Here is a 24868-nt window from a genome sequence, read left to right on the forward strand (position 1 = left end):
GCCTGATGAGGGTCTGACAGGGCAGGCGTAAGGGGACTCGGGGGAAGCGCTAGAATACTGGCAAAAAGCTTTGCATATATTTACAAGAGAGATAGAGCTATATGACCCCAGAGTGTTGGATCTTTACCAGGCTTCCTGTTTACCGAAATAACTGCCTCTGGCATGATACAGCCTGAGTTAGTAAAGAGCTGAGGGTGACGTCTTGGAGATGTTCCAGAGGGTTACGCCTTAGCCATCTGCAGTGGCATAAAGAGCGCCATAAAAGGCTCGAAATGCCGCTGATATTCCCACATCGGAACATGTCTCAGTGAAAGAACTGGTGCAGACCACTCTCACTGAACCCAAATGGATCTTGCTGCACAAGCTCTGGTAGCACACGCTCACACCAATAAGACGTAGGTAAAATTATGCCTACGGCACATCATCGCATATTCAGCCCTATCCAAGTCGAGGCGTTTAAGGAGGAGCTGGGTCTTTTCCAGCTCTCTCCAAACTCTGAGTTCCGGTACGTTTGTGGATCGCTTCTAACTCGGCAACCAATGTTTCTAGACTCTTACGTTTATCTCCGCAGCACCCATTCTCTGCTGCTAAGACAGCTATTGGTTACCCGCACACCACTAGTTTCATGCCTTCCATAAGGAAGTCTCCATTATTGTTGGTTTGCAGGTAGGACACAATTATTGTCTTAATAGAAGGGATGGTGGCCTGGGACTGTCGTACAACCGCCAGTGGAACTCTTGACCTGATAGATAGGCAGTCTAAGGGACAGAATCAATGGTGTATGGTCCGAGAGCGAGGGTGGGGCAATGGACGCGTCAGACACGAGATCTAGCAGGGGTAGAGTAGCGAGGAAGTGGTCAATACACTCATTATGTGCGGCCGAATATATAGTCCCTAGTGGATGAGAAGAGTCTGCTTCATACATCATGTAGCCCACAATCAGAAAGCCAGCAAAGACCTGTAGCTGAGAAGGCCCCAGTTTGGTCGGAACGCTGTCCTGAGCGGTTCATATCCATGACCAAGTTCATGTCCTCTCCCACCGGGGTAGCAGCATCAGGAGTCTGAAGCACAGGAGACGGGTAGGTCATAATAAAGGCTTCCTGCATTCGTTGGAGGCATAAACATCTGCCAGCATAAAGAAAAAGGAGCCTGCCCAGAGTTGAATCGCCACTAGACGCCCCTTCATCTCTGCTAATGTAGACAAGATTTCACCCTTGAAGTCCAGTGAAAAAAGAATAGCTTCCCCACCTTTCTTTGTCGAGCAAGAGGACCAGAGCTGCAGAGAAAACCAGTGGCTCTGCATTCTGTGGACATTTTTTGAGAGTGAGTCTTTTGCAGTATACAAATATCGCCTCCAGTGCGCTCGAGGAGGGAAAGGACAGCCAACCTTTTGGTAGGGTTTTTAAGACTCCTTAAATGAAGGCAATGATCTTCAGTTCCATGGGTATCAATTAAAGGGTTCGGCGTCAAGCAGGTGCAACCGGGAGTTAAGTGAGTGCATACTCCAGGGGCATCGATCCATTTTTTAAACCACTACAGCACGGGTCTTCAGACTAGTGGGCGGGCCTCCCGAGGGGGGGCCTCAAGTGATCCCAAGGGGTGGGGCACCAGGCTCCGACCAAAAGAAGCATTATGCAGGTAACAGTTTTTTCTTTTTATCAGAGAATAATGTATTGCGTTTTTGAAAAGGTAACGTAACTTAAGTACCATGTTTAAAAACGTCTAGACATATAGAAACCCTGCCATATTAATAGAAAAATTTTGAAAAAGTCTTAGGGAGGTCCGATGATTTTTATTTTTTCACTGGTGGGGTGCACCATTTAAAAGTTTGGAAACCACTGCATTACAGTATTGAATAAATAGCCAAAAAGTGACCAGGCAGTATGTCCGAGACACATGATCCCACTAACAGATAAACATAACAACTTCAATAAAATGCATCAGTCCATGAAACATGCAAAACGTGTGTAAGGTTAAGCCAAACTTGTGTAGTAGGCCATAGAAAAAAGTCTCAGGCAAGGGAAAGGTCTACACAGGAAGAGGCAGAAAGGGCCAATCAAAACAGAAGGGTCCCATCTCCCCGTCCCCACCGCATTCAACCCCGCCCGCTCACAGTGAAAGGAATGTCCTCAAGGACCCTAGATTATGAGGCATCAGACTTGTCCGCACCTCCAGACAGCGTGTCCAGCACCGACTTCTGTTCCAAGGCCAAAGCGTCTGGGTCCGGTCGTAGAGTTTCTGAGGGCAAGTGTGGCCTCTGCATACACTGTCGTCGTTGTGTTGCCGGGTCTTGGGGATGTGAGAGTGGTCTCCTGAAGAGGGGTCATCAATGCTAAGCACGCCACAAGCTTCCTTAGGTGACCTAAGTTGATAAACTTTGCCTTCCAATCGGAAGATGATGTGGTACGAGTGACTCCAGGAGTAGGGTACCCGAGCCTTTCTCAGTTGAGACGTGACAGGGCAGAAATTGCATCTTCTGTAGTATGATGGCCTCTAGATCTTGATGTAACAAGGGTGTGTGGCCCTTGAACTGGAGTGGGTGGAGTTCCTGGGCTTTGCACAGGATAGTTTCCTTTACCTGAAAGTCATGGACACTAAGATATCTGCAGGGGGGCCTTTTGTTGGTTTCGGCAGACCAACTCTGTGAAACTGATCTAGCTTTATCTTTGCAGTCGTCTGGCCTTCCAAGATGAAGCGGAAGAGGGCTCTCACATTTTCCTCTGGGCCAGTTCCCTCTGCGTTGATAGGAACTCCCTATGAAGGTATTGTTCTGCCGCAAGCGGTTTTCGAGGTCCTCTGCGTCCAAGTCGATTTGTTGTTCCTGGAGCCATATCACCTCGTGCTGCAGCTATTCAATCTCCTCACTGCGGCCAGCATTTTTATCCTCCAAGGCAGCAACTTTCTCTCCTACTTCGTTCAGGTCCTGTCATACCTACCGAACTCCTGAGGAGAGGTCCCTCTTAACTGCTTGCAGGTCTTCACACAGGGAGGCAGACAAAGCCTCCAAGGAGCGTGTCACTGGGCTCTCTGTTTCAATAGTCTCTTGAGGGTGCTCGGTGTCTGCCGTGGGAGCCTTATCACTCTTGGTTGCAACAGCAGGTTTCATCAACATGCCGCAGAGGTATCAGTCCTTTTTTTTTTTTATAAATACTCCTAGCCGCTGACATGGCTGCCACCTCCTCAGACAGAACATCCACGTTGCCCCTCACAGGCAGCTTAGTTTCTAAGGAATGAAGTGGAGGCCCGTCGCAGGGTAGTTGGCCAGAGGAAACACTCCTTGGAAGGGGCCAAGACCCACAGATGCTCGGCTTGTTGTTTAACATGGTCGATGCAGTAAAAGTAAGGTCCCAAAGATGATAGATGAGGGGGAGGAGAGATGTAGAACACTCCAAGGCCCCTCCCCCAGCAGGCCAAGTGAGCCTGAGGACCGAGGTACAGAGCAGGTCCAGATCAATACCAGGTCTCTAAGAGCTGAGGGCCTCTGGTACCCAGTCACAAGGCCTGCAGGATACAAAGGCAAGGTCAATCCCAAGGGCCTTATTGCAGGCAGAGAGACCAAGGTCCCACTGCAACCCCCTCTGGCGTATTAGACAAGTCTGGGCATTTCACAGCACCCTGAGATCCACGGATGCTGCAGGGTACAAATAGCACTCCTGGTCTCATTAATGTGCCCGATCTTGAGTTATTGCAGGGTGCGGAGCTCCGGTCCACAGGGTGACTCGCTGTCCGTGTTCCAGTCTCCCCGTCATTTCCACCCCCCACCAACCCTTCTCATCCTCCCGCCTTGCGGGGACCGTTGAGGAGCAGGGCTGTCCGTGTGCCTGGACCTCTGCAGCAGGGGCCTCAGTGTTTCTGTGCAGGAAACAGGTTTGACCCACCCACGGAGGGCACTCCTCTCGGGCTAGGGAGCACCTGCTGTCATTTTATTAGTAGCTCCGAATGGATAGGCAGGGTGCTGTAAGGTGCTTTGGAGTGATGACGACCGGGAGACGGAGAAGCATGTCTTACCACCATCCTGGCCATGCTCCCAGCTTAAGCTTAGCCTTTTTAAAGTATTTTGGGGATTCAAACTTATACAAAAAAAAAAAAAATGTATTTGTCATACTCTGCAATAGGGTACCTATTGTGTTCATGTCTGGTTCACTCATCAACCCTTACAGGTCTTTAACTGAAAATCCCAACAGTATAGATGTATATCTGAAAGAGCCAAGCCTCCCTTAGATATTTTCCTCCTGAGCTTCTTCCACAATATCCTGATCCCTTTAGGACTCCAGATAAAGCTACTGATCTTTCCCTGGAATTTCTTCAAAGCTTAAATATTAAAAGTTAGTGATATTATCAAACAAAAAGATAAATTTGGGCAGAATCATCATCATCATCATCTTGATCAGATTATTACAGCCATAAATCTTCAGAGGTGCTTCGGAATTGATGCGTTTCTTGGGGATCTAGCTCAGCAGAGATCTCAGTGAGATATGGAAAACCAATTATGGTCATGCATACTCGTGGTTCGAGGACAAACTGGTGCGCTAGCGCACGCTTTCCAAGCAGAAAGGTTGGCAATAGCTAAAATGGTAGTACTTCCCAAGTTCCTCTATCTGTTCGTAAGCCTTCCCCCTGCCCTTGTCACACAACTTTTGTACAAGCCTGCTATGCCATTTGATCTCTTTAGCTTGGGCGGAGAAACAGTCTTGGGTATCTTGGGAATTGCTCACTCTCCCTTTTGAGCAAGGAAGCATAGCAGCCCCCACCACCGATCTTTACTACAATTGTGCACAGGCTCAGTTCGCACCCTTCTGGGTCCACCTCATCAATACCAACCACATACAGCTCCAGGACATGACCATGTATATCCATGCCCACTATCAACAGCATTGTACCTACCACCGTGCCACCCTCGGGCGAAGATTGACATGTTGGCCTGGGACGGGCTCAGGCGCAGAGCCCAGGTGGAGTACATCTTTGCTCCCTCTGTGCAGGTACTGGACCACCCACCTCTGCCTCTTACCAATGACGCCAGCATGCACGTGTGATTACGCACATTACAACTGACTAATATGGGACAGATTTATCCAGAGGGACAATTTGCTAAACCCGAGCAAACCTTACAAGCACCGCATGATACTTTCCTCTATCAACTCACCTACTTTGTTACGCTGTGCGGTTCGTGCATGACCTCCCTCCTTCCCAAAGGCCTCTGACCGCCTTCAGGCCCTGGAGGTGCAGCTGTCCTCACCCTCGCCCCACCAACTGATCACAAAATGATGTAGTTCCATGCAGACCACTGTGCCTGGAACGCGGCTTCGTTCTTGGGGTGTATGGGAGTCGGAGTTGGAAGACTATTTCGGCTGAGTGCTGGCGATATTGCTACATACATATTTGTGCCTTGTCCCCTAACTATAGGTTACGACTAATTCATTTCCAATATATACATCAGATGTATCATACTCCGGTGCACCTGTGTAGAATCGACCTCCGTACGGGCGTGAACTGTCAGCCCTGCTTAGCCCCTAGGGCGATACTTTACATTTAGCGTGGGGCTGCCTGCCATTCTGCACTTGTGGCCGGAGGGGTTTGATGCGAATGATTGTGTGGTAGGCGCGGCTGTCCACCGCATTCCACAGATTGCGCTGTCCGGTTACTTGAAAGATATTACTGATGAAGCGCATATACAGGCGGGAAGGCTGTTGCCATTGACGAAATGCAGGGATGCATTGCTCTGGGGCAGATCCAGGTCACCCTGTGAAATTGACTGGCTCTGCGATGCTGCATACTGCCAGGAACTGCCGACGTATTGGGATCTGATGCCGGCCGGCCAGGTCCCAACCCCAAGATATTTGGTCTTCCCTCTTGACATACTTGACCGCGCACTTGGAGGAAACGCTGGGGAACTCCCTGAGAAACAAAGCTCAAACTTAATACCACACCTGTCATTCCTGCCTGATCACCTGTAGCTGGTTTCCCTTGGCAGGTAGTACACTCACTAATTGGATGTTGACCTGAGTGCTTCCTTATCTTTCCTTCCTTTCCCAATTTCTTTCCACCCTTTTCACCTCATGGTTACTCTCTCTCCCCCTCACCCTCACTTTTGACATTTCTATTCTTATACATTTATGATTGTATAAATGTAATGTTTAATTGAATCAATATCAGCCTTATGTATTTCTGCCTTCTCAACGATTACCTTAACTCTGACCCTGCTTATCTGGTTGTCATTTGCAATGGTGTTGCAAACCTCAATAAATAATAAAAAAAATTGTCAGGGGGCAAATTCTTCCACTAGCCATCCTTGACAGCCTTTAATCACTCTATTAAAATTGGACTCAGCCAGTTACCTCTGGTGTTTCACCACCCTGATACCTAAATAACTGGAAGTTTCTTTCCTTTCATATCCACCCGAGGTGGATTCCATACTGTTATGTCTGCCCTAATTGGGATCATCTGAGATCTAGAAAGTTTACCAAAGGTGGATTGCATAGTATACATTCTATTTTCTATTTAACACAACAAACCTGGGTCTAGGTCAAAAGAAAGAAGGTGTATGTATACGGAATAATCCAGCTGAAAAAAAAGTATTCGTTCAAAAGGACGGTTTCCTCATAAGGAAGCTCCTTGCACCACGATGCCTAGTCACTGTGCAGGCGACACCCCCCTCAGTAAGAGGGAGGAGCACAATGGATGTTTTTTAGAGCTATGATAAGCACCCTTTGAAGAGCTATGGGTTAAAGGGTAAGCAGAGTATGAAGAGAGTGTAGCGATTAAAACTGGCTCCAGAGACCGAATGTAACTCTTTATTCGTGCGTCCCTGGTCAGGGTCAACAAACAGGGCACTGTAGGAAAGATTAAACGTGCTAAAGCATGTCAGCAAAGTAGGTCAACATGTTTCAGCCTATAACTCTCAATAGAGGTGTTGCAGCATTCATTAGGACCTATATTGATAGTGTTTCTACTAAAAAAAACAAATGTGCTCAGAACAAAATACGAAGTATTAAAATAATCGCACAAAACAGTGATCCTCTAGCAATTCAAGGGAGGGCTCCACTGGTGGACCGCTGCAACGTAATATATATGAATGCATGTGTTACAGTTTACAAAACAAAAGTCAGAAGTGACACGTGTACTGTGCCAATGCTGATATTACAGGGCCGGTGGTAAAGGTAAAATCATTGAAAGTTAAATGCTCATGGGGTACAAGGATAAGTCAGGGTTAGATAACTTATGCTGTACTGCCCTGCTTTATATGTCATTTATAGGCAAAATGATTGACTGGGCTACCTTCAGATGTTCTGAATCAAACTATGCATCTTTGGCTGCACAGTCCGACTCTACCAGTCTTGTGTACTTTGAAGGATTCTTGAAGTGAGGTAATCGAGTTTTGTCAGTGCCATTGGGACAGACACCAATGCCCTCTGAACTCTCTCTTGGAGAGCTGGGTTGCCTGCCTGAAGCCAACCAGCTAGTCCTGGTACTGTTCTTTAGTATTCTGAGCTGCATCAGGATTAGGTGGACAATGCAGGGTGATTAATGGAGAAAGCATCGCCGCGGACAGGCACACACTTTGCATTGTACCAGCTTCATTAAGAAAGACAAATAATTTAGAAAAAGTGAAAGCATTCATTCCTACTCTCGTTTCAAGAATGATGCCTCTTCTAAGTACAACTTTTCTTCAGATATTGTCGAACTGTATAAAGGCCACTCCTGCCCAGACCATTCATGTATGAAATTTCTGGGTTTAAAGTGAAATCCGTAGTTAGTAGAATTGATGCTTACCATTGGTCGGCTTCCTTTTCAATCTCATTTGCTTACATTTTATTCAGTGGCTTTCCTTCCTCTTCTGGTGTTTGACCCTCCCCTAGAATATCTTATTTATCGTCCTTTTAATTGTTGACATGTAAGCATTTACTGCTCACATTCAACTACTTTATTTTTCTTTTGCCTTTACCGAACCATAGCTTGCATGTGTGTTTCCTGCTGTTTGCCTTGTACACTGCTTCCCCCTCACACACATTCCTTGCGCTCTCCGTTATGATTCCCCAACCGTTTCGTTCGTTATTTGTTTTCGACTATATATATTTTTTTTTTTTACTTGCGTAAAATGCTGTTCTGCCTGCTGTGATCTCTCTTTATTAAAAACCTACTTACACATACATTTATCTTCCATTTATTTATTTATTTCTTTACTGCTGAAAGATTGGCTCCACCTCTTGGAATGGTAAATAAACTTTAACAAAAACTTAGTTGCCAGTGTTATTCTGTTTCTATGGGCATGCATGGCAATGCGTACACATGTGTACATAGTCATGCTGGACACCCACAGTGTCATGACGTATATACACACACGTGTGATGGCGGATGCACACTTACACACTTGCAAGCTTTTTTTTTTTTGCTGATGCTGAGCATCTAAACAAAAGCATTGCCGAAGCCAATAAGCCTTTATTGGGAAAGCCAGAAGTCGACACCTTTTAGCTTTGCCATTTAAAAAAAAAAAAATAATAATTGTCAAGATCCATTTTAATGTGTTTTTTTTTTTTTTCCTTTATTTTTTTTTTGCTCCAAGACATGCTTTAGTAATAATAACTGACAATCTTTATAGTACTGCTTACCCACACTTGCATCTTTTAGGTAAATCGTTCAATTTTTGATGGTTCAGACTGCTTTTGAGATGTAAGAGTCCCTCATGAATTGCAGTGCATGCGGTTTATAGGAGGCATAATAATAGGCCAAACAACCAGAAGCAGGAAGAGGGAGGGAGAGAGAGAGAAAAAGAAATAAGTCCCGGAGCAGAACCAAATCCACACTACATTAATATATATATATATATATATATATATATATATATATATATTTATATTTCAAAACAATACAGTCTTCAAAGCAAGGCACTCTGTCTGCTGGTGCCCGTGTAAGGGTTAAGACCACGACCCTCAATATATAATCACCAAAGAAAAAGACACCTCCCGAAGAATTCCCTGGCAAGTTGATTTAATGATAGGCAGCAATGCTTAGGCAACATAAATCAGACTCCATGACGCGTTTCAACATCTCGTCTTTTTCAAATGGTTTTCAGTCTCTCTCCATGCTGTTGTAGGTTGCCTGCCTTTTCAGGGCACAGAGGCATTCTGGGCTTTATACCTTCGTGTCCCACACCTGGGAGCTGAGACGTTCTGTGAGCATTTTGAAATACAAAACCGGTAGCACGAATCACGTCAGTGCAGTGACAAATAAATAATTATGTAGATTGTATTGTTAATCCTCACGATGCCAGTAGGAATGTTAATTATTTCAATAAACTCACCGCAATCAAACGTTCGTGCATATAGTACAATGCCTGCAATGTTCCTCACAGGAATCCATTTCGTGTTTTACTTAGCCTCTGTCCACAATAACTGTTAACATTCATTAAATCAACTTACCAGTGAATTATTCGGGAGTGCGGTGTCTCTTCCTTTGGTGGATATATATATATATATAAGAGAGAGAGAGAGACACGTTCTATCACGCTAAACTTAACTAGCATAGCAATATCTATGTAAATACCTTTCTCTGCTGCAGCCGTGCTACGTTAGTGTTTTTCTTTCTTTCATGCAACCACAAAAATAGTGAAAGTTAGTACATCCGATTAGGTCAAGCGAATCCAAAAATTGATGGCTCTTGAGGATGTTGAAAAGTGAAATGTTTAACAGAAATCGATACAGTGAAGAGGAGCAGGATAGACAATCTGTAAATTCTTCCAAATCATTTAGTAATAAAATGATGATAATAGTCTAGCTGCTCGAATAATATGTGATGTTGCCCAACCCTTGCCACTCATTTATCTACCTCTGAAGGTGAAAGGTTCAGTCAGCCCAGCCAAAAAAAAACAGTTAGCACGGGTTTTTGGGTAGGCACGTACTCCATTGAACTACCATGCTGGCTGTATGTGTGGGCCTTAACTGCAGTGAAAACAGTTTTAATGTGATTCCATAGTAATGTGAAAATACATGATGTATTTATTGTTTTCAATAATAATTATTTTTCAGAATCCGCCTGAGACTCCAAAGAGAGATTACAGCACAATGCCTTTGTTGGCTGCTCCTCCTCCAGTTGGGCAAAAGATTGCATTTAAGGTAACTAAGGATCTCTAACACCGATGGTTTCGGTCAAAAAATTAATCACTCACTACCATTTATCCTAGTCTGTTTCTCCCAGCAACTCATGATGGTAGAAGTAGGACATCAGCAGATACAGAGCCCAATGGCTTGAGTATGGTTTATAAATAAATCACAGAAGTATTTCAGCATTTTGAAAAGGTTCTCTTTCTTGTGTTTAGTATCCCTGGTTTTACAGTAAATCCGTCAATCACTTCCTTGAGGTCGGGTGATTTTTATTATCATTTTTTTTTTTTTTAGGTCTCTCCTAGACAGAGGTTGCGCTGTCTCTTCGACACGTGTTGTATTTAGAATATGGACTTTAAGTTCTGCACATCTTTGCAATTGGGTTGTTTGATTGTCGTTTCTCAGATCTTGCTTACTAATAGTGCAAATGCTTACTACTCCCTCCTTCTGCACTTTTGTAATCTCCCATGAGGACTACCCCTGCTACATGTGGGCTTCTCTTTTTTTAATTTAGATTCCTTTGTGTGCACTATGTTTTTTCAGTTAGCCTATGCTCGTGTGTCAGAACAGCGGACACTTCATGCACGCCGTGCTTCAGGTTCAGCGCTTTTGTTTGCGCTCATGAAGGTATTTTTATTGGCACTTTATCGAGCACGAACTCGACACCAAGGTAATACAGAGCTTTTATATCATTATCAATAACATTGCACAAGGACTTTTTTTCATTTTTGGTAACAAGGGAATATTAAGTAATTTGCCCGGAATCACATGATGTTGAGCCGGCACAGAGGTTCAAACCTGCGTTCCCCAGCTCCAGTCGGCAGCTCTGGCCGAAACGTACGTCGATGGTTTTAGTTTGTCCACCATTGTACGCCATCCAATTCTAGATGCTGTGAGACACCGGGGTCCTAGTTCTTGACTTTTCATTGGACTCTGATTCTTGGTAGTTCTAGGACTTTTTTAATGTTTTCCATCATAATTTATTTTTGGTGTTTTATGTAAGTTGATTATATGTTTTTGATGGTAATGTATTAATGTCTCAACAGAAATTCCATAAATGGCACATGAGTCTTGCACACTCTGTGGCCAAATTCGTTTTTTGACATCCAGTAAAGGAAACGGTGCTTGTGTGTTGTAGCTGAAACCTAAATAGGGAGTAGGATGAGGACGCTCAAGTTTTGCACTGAGGTGCAAACCTTTCCTTGCTCTAGGGCAGAGCATGTGTCACTGTGTCTTTCCACTATGGCGTCATACCATTGGCAGAGTATTAATGGCTTTGTAGCTCCTACATATTTAATATATGACTACTTTGGAATTTATATTTGTTAGAAAGGTTCTAGTAGCTCTGCACTCAACCCTCTTATATTTTCAGTACCAGAGTGCTGAGTAGCCCAATTACAATTTCATCTCGTTATCGCACAGAAAGATGGCAAATTTTATTTAAGCGCGATTTACCTTGTTTACTCGCACGTGCTGTTATTTCTTTTCTTTCCTTTAATTCTACTGTCTGTTCCTGACAGTTTGCCTTTGGCCGTTTGGTGTCATGGTATTAAGTGTAGGAATTCATGACACACAAATGCTCTGCAGTGTTAAGAACTTACCTGTGTTTGTATTAGATGGCTTTTTTGTTTAAATTTAGTAAGAACATACTATCCTTCAGAATCGGCTTTCTGAATAGAGTACTCATTGATCTGTGTTTTTTTTTTTTTTTTATATATATATTTTTTTTTTCTTCCCCAAGCTCACCTCTTTTGTGCAGTTATATCTCTGCTTATAAGCGGACTTTGTTTTCAGAGCATGGAACCAAGACTGACTGCTGCAGGGAGGTTCTCTGTGCGTGTGACTAGTTGGATCCTACGCTCAGATAGGTGGCTGTACAAACGGAAGTAATATGTCAATACTTATTTATGCGGAGGCAGCAGATGTCCACTTCAGCTGGTACACATGTGACTGGGCCGCATCAAAATACCCTTTTTCAGGGGACATTTGGAGGTGAGGTGTTTACCTGCTAATGATAATGTACAGAGCAACCGTATTCCTGCAAATGTTTGACTTCTGGCCACCGTGCAGTATACCACAAATTAATATGTAGTATTATATGTAGACTGCAGGTTCATTTTTAGTAGCTTTAGTACTGTCTCAGATTTACTCTTAAACCACGGATGCACTTTGTACAAAGAGCGATTTAGGACTCATCTAGTGCTGCTGCCTGTGCTGTTAAATGTGAGTGAAGCTTGCACTGCTGCCTGTACTGGATCTGCTGTGTGTGAGGGAAGCTTGCATTGTACCTTCTCGGTGTGGGAACATGCACTGCTGCCTCTGCTGTATCTGCTGTGTGTGAGGTAAGCATGCACTGTTGCTGCCTGTATTGTATATGCCGTGTGTGAGGGAAGCTTGCATGGTACTTTCTCTGTGAGGGAAGCTTGCATTGTACCTTCTCTGTGAGGGAAGCTTGCATTGTACCTTCTTTGTGAGGGAAGCTTGACTTGTACCTTCTATGTGAGGAAAGCTTGCACTAGTTCCTAAATAAACTACCTATTCTCTCTATCTTCTTTCTGTCTATTCTATGCAGCTCTCACCCATATATATTCACCATACCACACAATTACACTACACACTCCTCTGTACCACACAATTCCACAATGCACAATTCCATAAGTAACAATTCAATCAATCAACAATAATTTGTATAGCGCAGCTTATCACCCGTGGGGTCTCAAGGCGCTGTCGAAGTTGAGCTGATCAGTCGAAGAGCAAGGTCTTGAGGTCCTCAAACTGATTCAGCGAGGGGGCCTGCCTGAGGTGGCTAGGTAGTGTGTTAAAGGTCTTTGCTGCGAAGTAGGAGAAGGATCTGCCTCCCATAGTGCCCTTCCTGATTTTAGGGGTAGCAGCAAGGGCAAGCTGAGAAGATTTGAGCTGTCTAGAGGGAGTGTAGAAAGAATGGCGCGTGGTTGAAGTATGCCAGCCCTATATAAATACAAACCACAAATCTCCACACCACATACATCCCCTTCACTCCAAACCAAAACACATAAATAAGTCATTGTCATTTACAACGCCAGTAGCTCTAACTCTCGCAAATGCGAGACCTATTACTTTGCAAATGCTTGTTTGCTTTGTATCCCCATCATTTACCATCCACCAACTGTGATTTTAAGTGCGGGAAACGATTTGATGCAACCCCGCACCCATTTTTACTCTTATTTCTCCCATTTTTAAAAATGTTTCTTTCTGGTTTGTTAAGTACATCTGTATGGCAGCTTTTTTCGTACAGACTTTTAAAAATATACAGTCTAGCTACGGTCACATGCACAAGTCCCCTTTAAAATGGTCCAGTGACAGTTGAAACTGAATGAAAGTACAACATGTCAATGGAATAGACAAGCATGTCAGTGAGAAGCCAGTATGTCTAGCTTTAACAAGCTTTTGCATGTAAGGACAATATGTAGATGCCTGTGTTTTCATGCCCGATCCATGAAAGTCGGAGCTATTCGATTTCATTGTTTCCTTTTGTGGTTCAAAGGGTGTGCTTCCATTCCAGCACACCGTATCTTGACCCTGCATAACTATTCTCTCTCTTTGGCTGTCCTTTCTGATGTGGTGTTGCTCGAGAAGTAAGATTTAGTTTTGCTCACTTTGAGTTATGCCTCTTTCAATAGAAAATGCTTAAAGTTTCTGATTTATACTTTTTAAAAATAAAAATGCATACATTTCCTTAGACGTGTGAAATGTGTGCTTTATTTGTACTCAATCGATTCTTGTACACTTGCACAGTTTTAAAATGTTGTAAATGTAAAATCGAAGAAAGATCCTTGGCATAGCTTTGTTAATTAGGCAAAATATTATTATGGCTAGCCCTCACTCTTATGTTGCAGAAATAGTGACTGTCTCCGGTGGGTCTTGGCATGCCTGCTGACAGGGCACCACATGCCTGCAGATTAAGAAGTGTAAAAAACTAAAAAAGAATACAGCAGGCTTTATCTATGCACTCAGTATCTCGAACAACAGCCACAGGTCCATCAAGCTCACATCATTGCTTCTCCAATTCAGGGAGGTGTTGAAGACTCACCTCTTTAAAGAACACTGCATCAACCATCTTCAGCCCACCTTCCTCTTTTAGTCACTGAATGCCATGCGCAGCAGTGTTTTGGCCTGCCAAGGGAGAGATGGGGGCAGGGCCTGGCGTTGACTAGGCCTTTTGACCCACATCACTCTACATAGTGACTAGCTGTGTTCATCGGTGGGGAGGTGTTCTCATGCTAGGGTAGGCTGCAGGACCTAGCCATTGGCCCAAACCCCTACTGCTCACAGTTGAAGGGCATGCACAGTGGGAGGGGAGGGGTTGCCTGTGGGGGGCTGGGTGCAGGTCCTGGACAGAGGGCATGTCCGGCAGCCATCGCCTTCTGTACAAGGCCCAGCCGGAGGCGAGGCCTTGCAGCCAACCCTCTGCTGCACACTGCTGAGGTGCATGGGCTTTGAGGGAGTGGCTGACTATGAAATCAAAGCTTAAAGTTTTGTTATAGTTTGGTATGTTAAAAAGATCTTACCTTATCTTAAGAGTAACACAGATTTTCACTGAAAAAAACTAAGTTTAAAGTGATGTTATAGTTAGGTTTTTAAATGTTAAAAACTAACGTTAAAAAAAAAAAAAAAAAAAAAAAAAAAAAAAATCACCAGTTTTCATTTATTGAGCTGACTATAACATTCTCCCCGCCATGCACTGTTAATGACCTTACAGATTATATCACTCATGGTATCTAAGATTCTATCATTGATGACATCATGCAGTCATTGGGACACCATTCCTAGCAAGCTGGTGGCCTAGACATGAATGTGTAGAGCTCCAGCCAGCCTCTGTAATATCCTGCAAAATCCTAGTGGTACATCACCCCAAACCTCTGCTGCCGACTCAGTGACAGCCACAGCGCATTTGGTGGTCTGCCCTGCCTGATGGAGGAGGGCTGTGGGCACCATCAAGCCCCCTAACTGACTGAGCGGACCATGCAGCCGATCACTGCATAGCCGCACATGCAACCGCAGTGCTGGGAGAATCAAGCATCGCACACCGCTGCTTACTGGTGACCGGAGCACAGTGAATGGAAAACATCCGGACTCTGCCTGGCAGGCCCTGAGGTGTGAATAGCTGCCTGCCGATCCTTGAAGATTGGGACTACAGCGGGGTCCGATGATGCTTGCTTGAGCCCGGGCCAGGAGCTGTGAATATGGACAGCAAGGCCACGGTACGGGGAGAAGCTGGGTGGTGTTCGTCGTTGCTTGCACAGCGGCCTGAGGTTGGATTGGAGAGCATTGGGGCTGCCTGAAGCCTTCTTCCTGTGCCCTGCACAGAGCACTGCCGACCACTGAGGATTGCAACTGTAGTGGGGCCCGATGTTGCTTGACTGGACCTGGACAACTGCAAAGCGACACTCTAGCTGGGACGGGGGAGGCAGAGGAGGCGGGGTGCTTGTCTGGTGAGTCTTTCAAATGGACTGTTGTGGGGGGCCCTTGTTGCGACTATTAACTGTCCCGCTCTTCATTGCTAGCCCTCACCTGGACAGTGCTTGTGGAGTGAGCCCAAATGATATTGGGAGCCCTAGATGGGGGACTGGCGGCCCGCCAGATTTATATGAGAAGACCACACATCAGTGGCACTCTCTTTTTTTGGTTGCTCTGCTGGGGAGTGCGAAGGACTATGGGGGCGGATTCTGTTAACTGAGGGCCCCTTGTAGATCGAATGCTCTCAGAGCCTACCATTTGTGAGTGGCCCCTGGGGACGGCGTCGGACTATGGTTAGTGGCACAACTGCATTGGAAGTGGCACTCAGACACAGTTGGCTTGAGTGATGGTGCCCCTGGCGAGAGGAGGATTCTTTTCACAGATTCTCCCCTCCGGCTCCACCTGACTACTGTCGCCTGAAAGTGAAGCACTAGGTGAATTGTCCTTACATGTAGAAATACTGAAATAATAAGGGGCTACGCCATTGCTAAAGAAAAGCAGGGAAAGCAGGTGGAGTCCAATAAGATGGACAACTATCCCACCCCGTCACTCAGGGGGTGGCAGCAGAGCCTCCCAATTCATCAGGTCTGGTGACCAACACAATTCTTACCCTAGTAGATATTATGGCCGCTATCACCTGTTCCAGGGTCAAAATCAACATGGTGGCTGTGGAGGTTGGTTTACTGAGCCGACCTCCGGAACATGTCTGAATGAGTTACAATGATGAAGGGTCAGGTGGTCTAACATCACCAGGAGGTGAAGGCATTCAAAATGACTGTCACCTATTCACACGCAACTACTACATGACTAAAGGACTGTGTTGAAGCTGCGGAGAGGAAGTGACCTAGAAATGATTTACATTTCATTGGATTTCAGGAGGGGGCAAAAGGGCAGTCTGCAGAATTATTCTTGGAGGAATGGATCACCAGTCTTGAAACCTCTGAATTTTTTTTATTGTTTTTGCAATTGAAAGAACCCACTGTGGATTGGGGGCTGAACCCCGACCTGGGGCGCCGTCTTGCGCTCTCATTGCCCAACTGTTCAGTTATAGAGACTGGGACTTCATTTTACAGCATATTCGGGTACATAATACACCGAAGCTTGAGGGGCTGAATATTATGATCTTTCCAGACTATACTTGAAAGACCTCCGCAGAAATGTAATCTGAGAGACCCCAATCTGAAATACGGACTGCTTAGGGTACAATATACTGTCGACCCTCACTGGAGATGGATGAACTGGTTGGAAAGTAGTCCTTCCCCCCCTTTCAGGAGTCTGGGTGTACACCGGACACTGAAAACTCATTTCTCCACCGCAGAGGAGACAGAAAGGACCTCAGCGACAGCACAGATTGGGGGGCCTATGGCTTTCGCACAATACAGCAGATGAGAGCCTGTGAAATGGATCTCTGTCTTGTGATGCTTTCAATTCCTACAAACTGAACAGCCACTATGTGGGAGCTGTATACAGTGTAGTAAATAAGTCTCCAACCGTAGGTATCCTTAGTTGATTATATATTTTATTGTCCAAGCATAGGACAATTCAGCCCCAACATTTCCAGCAACATATCTGATATCCTTCTCTGACCAGCTTCGTCTGATCCTTCTCTGACCAGCTCTGTCTCCAACTGCCTTCCAACCACGTTCCATCTCTCGTTTACATTCTTCCATTCACAACATTCTCACACGCGCAGCTGTATACAACACATAAAACATACAGCAAGGTTGGTGCCCTTTATCCTTCTTTTGCACCACTGGGCTGGTGGCGGAAAGGCAGTAAAGTATAACCAGACAAATGCACTATTAGTTGAACTGCCTAGTGTTCAGGAGCTAACAGTCATTTTAAATTGGGTAATGGGAGGACTTGGTAGATGTGGGAATTTGCTCTTTTGTGGAATTTTGTTTTACTCCTTCTGATGATGTGGATTATTGTTCTTCAAGGACCGTTTCACATGTTTTGTTTGAATGCAGTGGCGGCCAGTGGCCTCCCTGATGTTAGTGGAGAGCTTGGAAGGCCACGGTCATGCGAGTGCAGCTTAGGGTTTATGCTCTTGCTGAGCCAGTGCAAAGTTGAGTCCTCAGCAGAAAGCAATATGAGTTTAAGCCTGGAATTGGTGGGCTTTGGTTGTTTGAACGTTCTGCCTAGGGGAGGGGGGATGAATTTCTGGTTCTGTGAGGGATATGGTTACCGGGAGGGGATTAGAGGCTGTACCTTGCATAGCGGCATCATTGATTGGAGTCAACTGTGAGTTACGAGTCACTGGGAGGTGCCCTGCTGCAATTGTACATACCACGTGCGGCTAGGTGGATCACGACCGGAAGTGTTTGACCTGGCATGTGTGAGGCCCGGGCTAGCAGACCAAGAGAAGGAGGGTCCAAGTGTATCTGAAGTGGTATTCTGTTCCCATAGCGCTCCTGCAGGAGACGCATACATGGGGGGCTGTATTAGACACCTGCATAAAGCATTGGATGGGACAACTGTTTGTGACCACCTACTCCTGCTATGCTAGAGGGATGTTAATCTGGGTGGCTCCTGGTGTGCCCTTTACGGCCTCAAGGGTGTTAATAGGCCTCGATACATTGTGGTATCTCGACTATTGGATTGAGGGGCATTAAGTATCATTAACATTTATGCCCCTAATATGGATGACCTAAATTTCTATGGGCCACTCATCAGGGCGGCCAAGGGTTACCTGGATACTGAAGTAATAAAGGCCCGGGATCTAAACTGTGTGCTTAATTGTGAGCTAGATCGTGATCCCCCCTAAGGTGGATACAAAACCGGGTATGGCAGGAGTTCTTAAGGTGGTAATGCAGGGATTGGGACTCCAAAATGTTTGGAGGGAACACAGTCCACTGAGACAATGCTATTCCTGTTACACCCCAGCGTCAAAAACATACAGCAGGCTGGATTATTGTTTAGTCACTAGCTTGTTCGTTCTAGACATTGTAAATGTTGCCTATAAAGCATGGTATCTTTCAGATCATTCACCATTGCTGTTCTCTTGTAGGACTACCAGGAGAATTCTGGGGATCCCTCCATGGAGAAAGAGGGCCGAGGCCTTAACTGACCCATTTTTGCACAGACCATTAATGAAACTGTTGATCACTAATTTGAGGAAAACTGAGAGTGCTACTACTCATGCAACTGAATGGGATGCTATGAAGGTGGTTTTGAGAGGCGAATGTAAGAAGGTGACTTGTGGTGTGAAGATGCAACTTATGTGTATGCTGGATGTGCATGAGCAAAACCTGAAGAAATTGGAGTTGGCGATAGTGAGTTTCCCACACATGGAGGGTGAATGGAAGGACATGAACAAGGAGCTATTGGATTCATGGGATATATGCCTGACAAGTTTGTACACACTACACATAGACCGAGCCTTTATTTAGAAGATAACCAGGCTAGTAGAATGCTGGCTAGGTTGATCAGTATCAACCTAGCCTGAGAGCAGCAGGTAGCAGGATTTAAAGATGCGCTCGGTTGGATGGTGACTTTGCAGCCGGAATAGCAGAGGCTTTCGCCACCCACTTACAAAAAGTCTACACACAACTGCGTCCTCCTAGTCCGACTAGGGTAGGGGCCTACCTTGCAGAATTACAAATGACTAGTTTGCCAGTAGAGCACAGGAACTCCTGGATGCTCCACTCACTAATGAGATTGTGGCTGCTATCTGCACTTTTCATACATCTAAGGCAGAGGGGGTGATGGTCTAATGGCTGGGTTTTACCCTAAAAAAGGCCAATTGCTTTGTAGAATGCTTGGGAACTAGGTTACTGCCACCTATACGGGGCTTAGTCCAGGAGGACCAATGCGGTTTCATCCCTTGCAGGAACACACTGTGTAATCTACACAGGTTGTCCCTGGTTCTGCATGCGTAGAAAGTATGAGAGGACCCATGTGCACTTCCACTGCTTGATATAGAGCAAGCTTTTGATTTACTTGGCTTAGATTACCTTTGGCATGTTTTAAGCAAATTTGGAATGGGATTAATCAAATGGGTACAGCCACTTTACCATAAACTGGTGGCATGGTTGAGAGTTGGTAGGACGGTGTCGGCCCAATTTCGCTTTCAGCGCAGGACTAGAGGGGTTCCCATTATCCACATTATTGTTTGGATGGACAATAGAACCCTTGGCTTGCCAGCTGCAATTGGTGAAGCGTGGCTGGGGTTTATCCGTTAGTGGCACCCCACATCTGGTTTCATTATACGCGGATGACACGTTGATCTACGTGCATCAGCCGGTGTGCTCGTTCCCTATATTAATAGCATTGTTAGAGGAGTTTGGGAAGATATCTGGGCTCTGCATTAACAAGGCCAAGTCTAAACCATTTCCATTGGGACTGTTGGGTGAGAGTATATCTAGTCTGCTTTCGGAACTGCCCATTCAGTAGGAAACCACGGGAGCACAGACCGCTTCAGCTTTGTATTCCTGAATATGGGTCGGGTTCTGGGTAGTGTGAGCCCATCAGTTAAATTCTAGAACAACCTGCTCTGTCCTTAATGGGCAAGGTGGCACTCGTCAAGATGGTGGTCCTACCGCAATGTCTATGTATTCCATGGTGTGCTCTTTGATATTCCTACACTGTATTTTAGGAGCTTGACAAGCTGATAGTTGAACTGCTTTGGGCTTACGGCACTAAAAAGACCCTAGAGCCGAGGAGAATTAGAACCGCCAGATTTAGAACTTTATTATTTGGCGGACCAGTTGCAACATGCGATGTACTGGTTTAATGACAAGGGCAATTGGGAGAAGTGTATCCTTTGTGGTTTACATGGAGCAAACTCCTTCCAGAACTCTTGATGTTAGTGGAAAGTTTACCGACTTCTGTCCCTTAAGTGATCGGTGAGGAATGCAGTACATGGGAATGGCGGTCAGAAGAGTAATTAGGCGTGCGCCATATGCCCCAGACCTACCCATATGGTAGCTGAAGACGTTCCTCCAAGTAACACAATTGAAGGTGATTGATAAATGGCGGATAGTTGGTTGTAACACACTTGGGGATCTGGACCCAAATAATACATTTATCACACTACAAGAGGCAGTGGAGGCATTTCAGCTGGGTACGGGACAGTTCTTGCAGTTCACAAAAATGGCTGCCTCAGCTGTAGGCATATGGCCCACTTTCCCTGAGGTCCTATTGGAATTAAGTACTCTGGTCACTATGTTATATATGGCAGGGGTAGCAATTAATTTCCTTCCTGTACAGAGCACTAAGGAAGGACATCCCAAACAGCCGGTGATTGCACATTCAAAATCAATTGCAAGCTGTATTGGTTGACCAACTCACCGACCAGGGGTACGATGGCGTGCATTCGGCTGTACAAAAATCTACTACAAATGCAAAATTCAAGCTGATCCAATATAAGGTTTTACACCATGTATTATTGATCCCAGCTACTCTGCATGCAGTTTACCCAGGACGCATTTCAGCCTGTCCTAGATGTCTGGTGGAAGCTGCGGATTTCCTACATATGATCTGGAATTGTTCCACCTTGGATCTCTTCTGGCAGACTGTAGTGGATCGATTATATCTAGCGACATGCTGGACAATACTTAGGGACCCTAACAATGTTTATTAGACCTACTCCCAGTGCATTGAAAAAAAGGCACTGAGTAGGAAATTCCTTGTGTTAGGGTTGGTACTGGAGAAGAGATGAATCGCTAGTCATGGGCTGGTTCCATCTTCTCCAGACGTTTGTATGTGGGTGAAAGATATGGCTGAGTGGGCGGTGGCAGAGGGTTGCCGTATGCGTGAAAGTAGGAGGGATACAAAATTGATGGATAACTTACGTGCATAGGCTGTTATGCTTGCTGAATTGCTGGACCCCTGGATGCTATGTCCCCAGACAACCCAGGTGATTGACATACTAACTGACGAGAGCAGGCTTGTTATGGGAGGGGGGAGGGAGGGGTGGAATCTGTTTGGTTATGTTGGCGCTCTGTGATTTGAACTGATTGTTGTGCATGATTATGACTTCAAGATGCTGTGGAGCAGTAGCAGGCCGGTACCTAACTCTGTTCCTTTTTGGCGCTCATATCAACCAATATCAAACCATGGAAGAGTGCGTTTGGGTACGGAGGGAATGGTTGGTTGGTTCTTATTAGCACATTTTAAATGTATGTGTGATACACAGTTGTAATATGTTAAAATGGCAATAAAAATATCTGTAAAAAAATAATTGTGACACCGTCCTGTAGGATTTGTAGACTTGACGTAATTAATCATGCTGCATGTGTAGCCAATTTTCTATTCAACTTAATTCAATTACCCGCTTAAAGATTTCACATGACCAGAAGACTTAAGTCAAAAGAATGACTGGTATACATTTGTCACCCAAAAGACACCTTCTGCCAGGGCCTATGGACAACCAGCCTCAATTTTATAAAATGCACCACACGCATTCTTGAAGTAGGCACAATGACATACAGCCTTAGAGCCATACTCAACGTCATTGAGAGATCAAACACCTCTAAGTGGGACATCCTTGAATTGTACATTATTCAAAACTCAAAATCTTGAATGATCTTCAGGAAGTGAACATTCTCATCTTTTCAACATCCTTACTACATAGCATTTGTTTTTAGCACTGTATTACAACTATTTAACACAAGCCTGTACCCAGACATCCACTGGTGAATAATCTGTTGTCAGCAGAAGCTTTGGCTTTTTACACAGATTTTATGTAACATGCTTTGGCTTTCAGCCAGAACCAACTTTGAAGCATGCCATTGCAACGCCCACTGTTCTATATCACTGCTTAACATGGTGTACTACATGCACCCTAAACTTTACGGATTTGTGAATGGTGCACTACGTAACTTTTAAAAATAAATGCACAACCACACTTGCCTCCAAAGTTAATTCTATTTCTATTCTATGCATCCACATTTATGCACAAAGTAACTCTGCTATACATGAATGGTTTTTAGCTCCTCAGTGGGTCCGCAGACTCCTTATAAAATTAAGTAATATTAAGTGGTTAATAAAGTGTACCAAAAAAAATCGCAAAATGTAAAACTGAAAATTTTAAAACGTACTGTAAATCTGAAAGAATTTGAAATTGGAAACTAAAAATTGATTTGTGGGAGCAGTGCATGAACAAATGAGTTTAGATAAGCTCCAACCTTCCCATTAAAATTAAGTTTAAAAAAATATATATATATTTATTTAAATATTTGTGAATAAAATATTTAATCAAACATGCATTTGTTTGATGGACGCTTGTTTGTGTATTGTTTTGCAATTCAAATCCTCCAAATTGCTTACGCTGGGTTACAGTAAAAAACTTAGTAGGGGTCCTGGCATTCGAATAAGGACTCAGTGGCCGTTCCCGGATTTCATTAATGATTAAGTTGGCGTCCTCAGACGTTAAGAACCACCTCTGTATGACTAAATATATATATATTTTTTTTAAACGATGCAAGTGTTTATGAAGTAATGTGTGTAGCATGTTCATGGATAATGTTATCAGTGATGTCATCAGTGATATAATTTCCGATGACATTGATGTAATTTAACATGTCTTGAGTGATGCAATATGTGAGATCGTAAGCAGTGCATGACGAGAGCACAAGGTATAGTTAGTTTACTAAATGATAAGTGGGTAATTTCCTTGTTTTTCTTTAAGTTTTAGTTCTCTCATTTCAAAAGCTGACAATAACGTCACTTTTACCTTCAAATTTCAGAGGTTTGTTTATTATGTAAGCTAAGATCTTATTAACGTACCTATCAACAACATCACTTTACCTTTTGTGTTTTTTAATTGAAAACACACCCACCCTCTCTCTTTTCTTGCCCGGAGTGGATGTTCCTTTCCAAAGGTGCTCGGCTTGAGCCAGTTTGTGCTGTCAGTTGAGTGCACCAGCCCAATAATCTTCCAAAAACACCTCTTGCAGTAAAGAGGGAACACACAGTTAAGTCCTTTATTTTGTGGCTAGTAATGGCAGCAACATATTTTGAATGCACATTCTTGTGTGCGCTCACACACATGCAAAATTCACAGTAAATATTACGCCATTCACTTTAACAATTTGCAAACATACATATTCTTTAGATTGACACTAAGCATTTAAAAATGTACTGTTCTATATCACTGCTTTTTCGATAAAGTGGTTGTAAGGCTTACTGATGACTTGTAGATACTCAGTTCATGTATTACTTCTTTCAACAGCTTTTGGAATTAACTGAAAACTACACCCCAGAAGTGTCCGAATATAAGGTACAGCTCCCTATATCTATTGTATTTTGTGTACTATTGCAAAGTATTTTTGATTATTCCATATAGTAGTTGGGGAAACTTTGACAATGTAATTTGTTTGGGTTTTCAGTTTTCTTTATGACATTTTGTTTCTTTCAGCTGACGTGTAAATTTGTGTGTTTATGCCAAGCTAATTAGTGGATAAAATTGTCCCCATTCTAAACCTTTGGGGAACTCAAACCAGTAATTCTGTTAAAAATCTTTACATTTTATTCAGTGTAAAGGACCCCCATGTGCTGATTCCTTTCTCTTGTGATTTGTACTCTGATTAATTTGGCTGCTTTGACTACATAGTTTGTGAGAGGCATATTTGTGTTGTGTAGATTTGAAGATCCCACATCTTTCAAGATCATCAGTAAATAGCTGATTATAACTAATTTATTTTCACTAGTTTGCTTAGCATAGACCACATCCAGCTGCTTGCTCTTTAAGCCAAGAAAAGAATGCAGAAGTATACAGAAAATAGAATTGCACAGGTCAATGCAAGTGGGTATATGTTCACAAAGACTAACAAGCTGTTAGCAAGAACAGGAACAGTTTAAATCTTTCCAGCAGTACTGAAACTCTTGAGGTGGGCGGGGGTGTAAAGGCCTAGTGGAAGTGTGTGTTTTTGACGACATTAATGCAGAGATGAGTTTAAGTCTTGTTTCGTTCATGGAGAGCTTTATTTGTAGCTTTGGGGCATTGCTCTTGCATGAGATGCGGGTTTCATCACACCTTCAAAACACAGTTGAGGTAAGTCTGCTTATTGGGCAGTGTACTCATATACAATGCATTGCACTTTCAAGTGGAGTTTATTTTTTCTAGAGAAGAGAGTTCGTTTTCTTTGGCTACAAGATATGTGATCTCTTAGCAATCTAGCTGCAGCTTTAGCACACGTGTCCGTAATAGGGAGAGCAAGAGTTATTGCTTTGGTTAGGTTTTTGAAGAGGATATACATGTAGTTCAGCATGGCAGAGCCATTTTTTTGACCACTGATGAGAAATAGTGGTGGCAAAGGATTTCTAATTTT

At 44.1% G+C, this 24868-nt stretch overlaps 1 protein-coding gene across 1 annotated transcript in view; it reads left to right on the forward strand.

Moving 5' to 3' along the window:
• Positions 1 to 24868, forward strand: part of COIL (coilin) — a 74602-nt gene that overhangs the window by 28961 nt on the left and 20773 nt on the right. The window contains exons 3-4 of the mRNA XM_069200009.1: positions 10023 to 10109; positions 23770 to 23817. Of these exons, the coding sequence (XP_069056110.1) occupies positions 10023 to 10109; positions 23770 to 23817 (135 nt within the window). The remainder of the gene's footprint in view (positions 1 to 10022; positions 10110 to 23769; positions 23818 to 24868) is intronic.

The sequence above is a fragment of the Pleurodeles waltl genome, chromosome 7 (genome assembly GCF_031143425.1).
Source record: "Pleurodeles waltl isolate 20211129_DDA chromosome 7, aPleWal1.hap1.20221129, whole genome shotgun sequence".
Lineage (NCBI taxonomy): Eukaryota > Metazoa > Chordata > Amphibia > Caudata > Salamandridae > Pleurodeles > Pleurodeles waltl.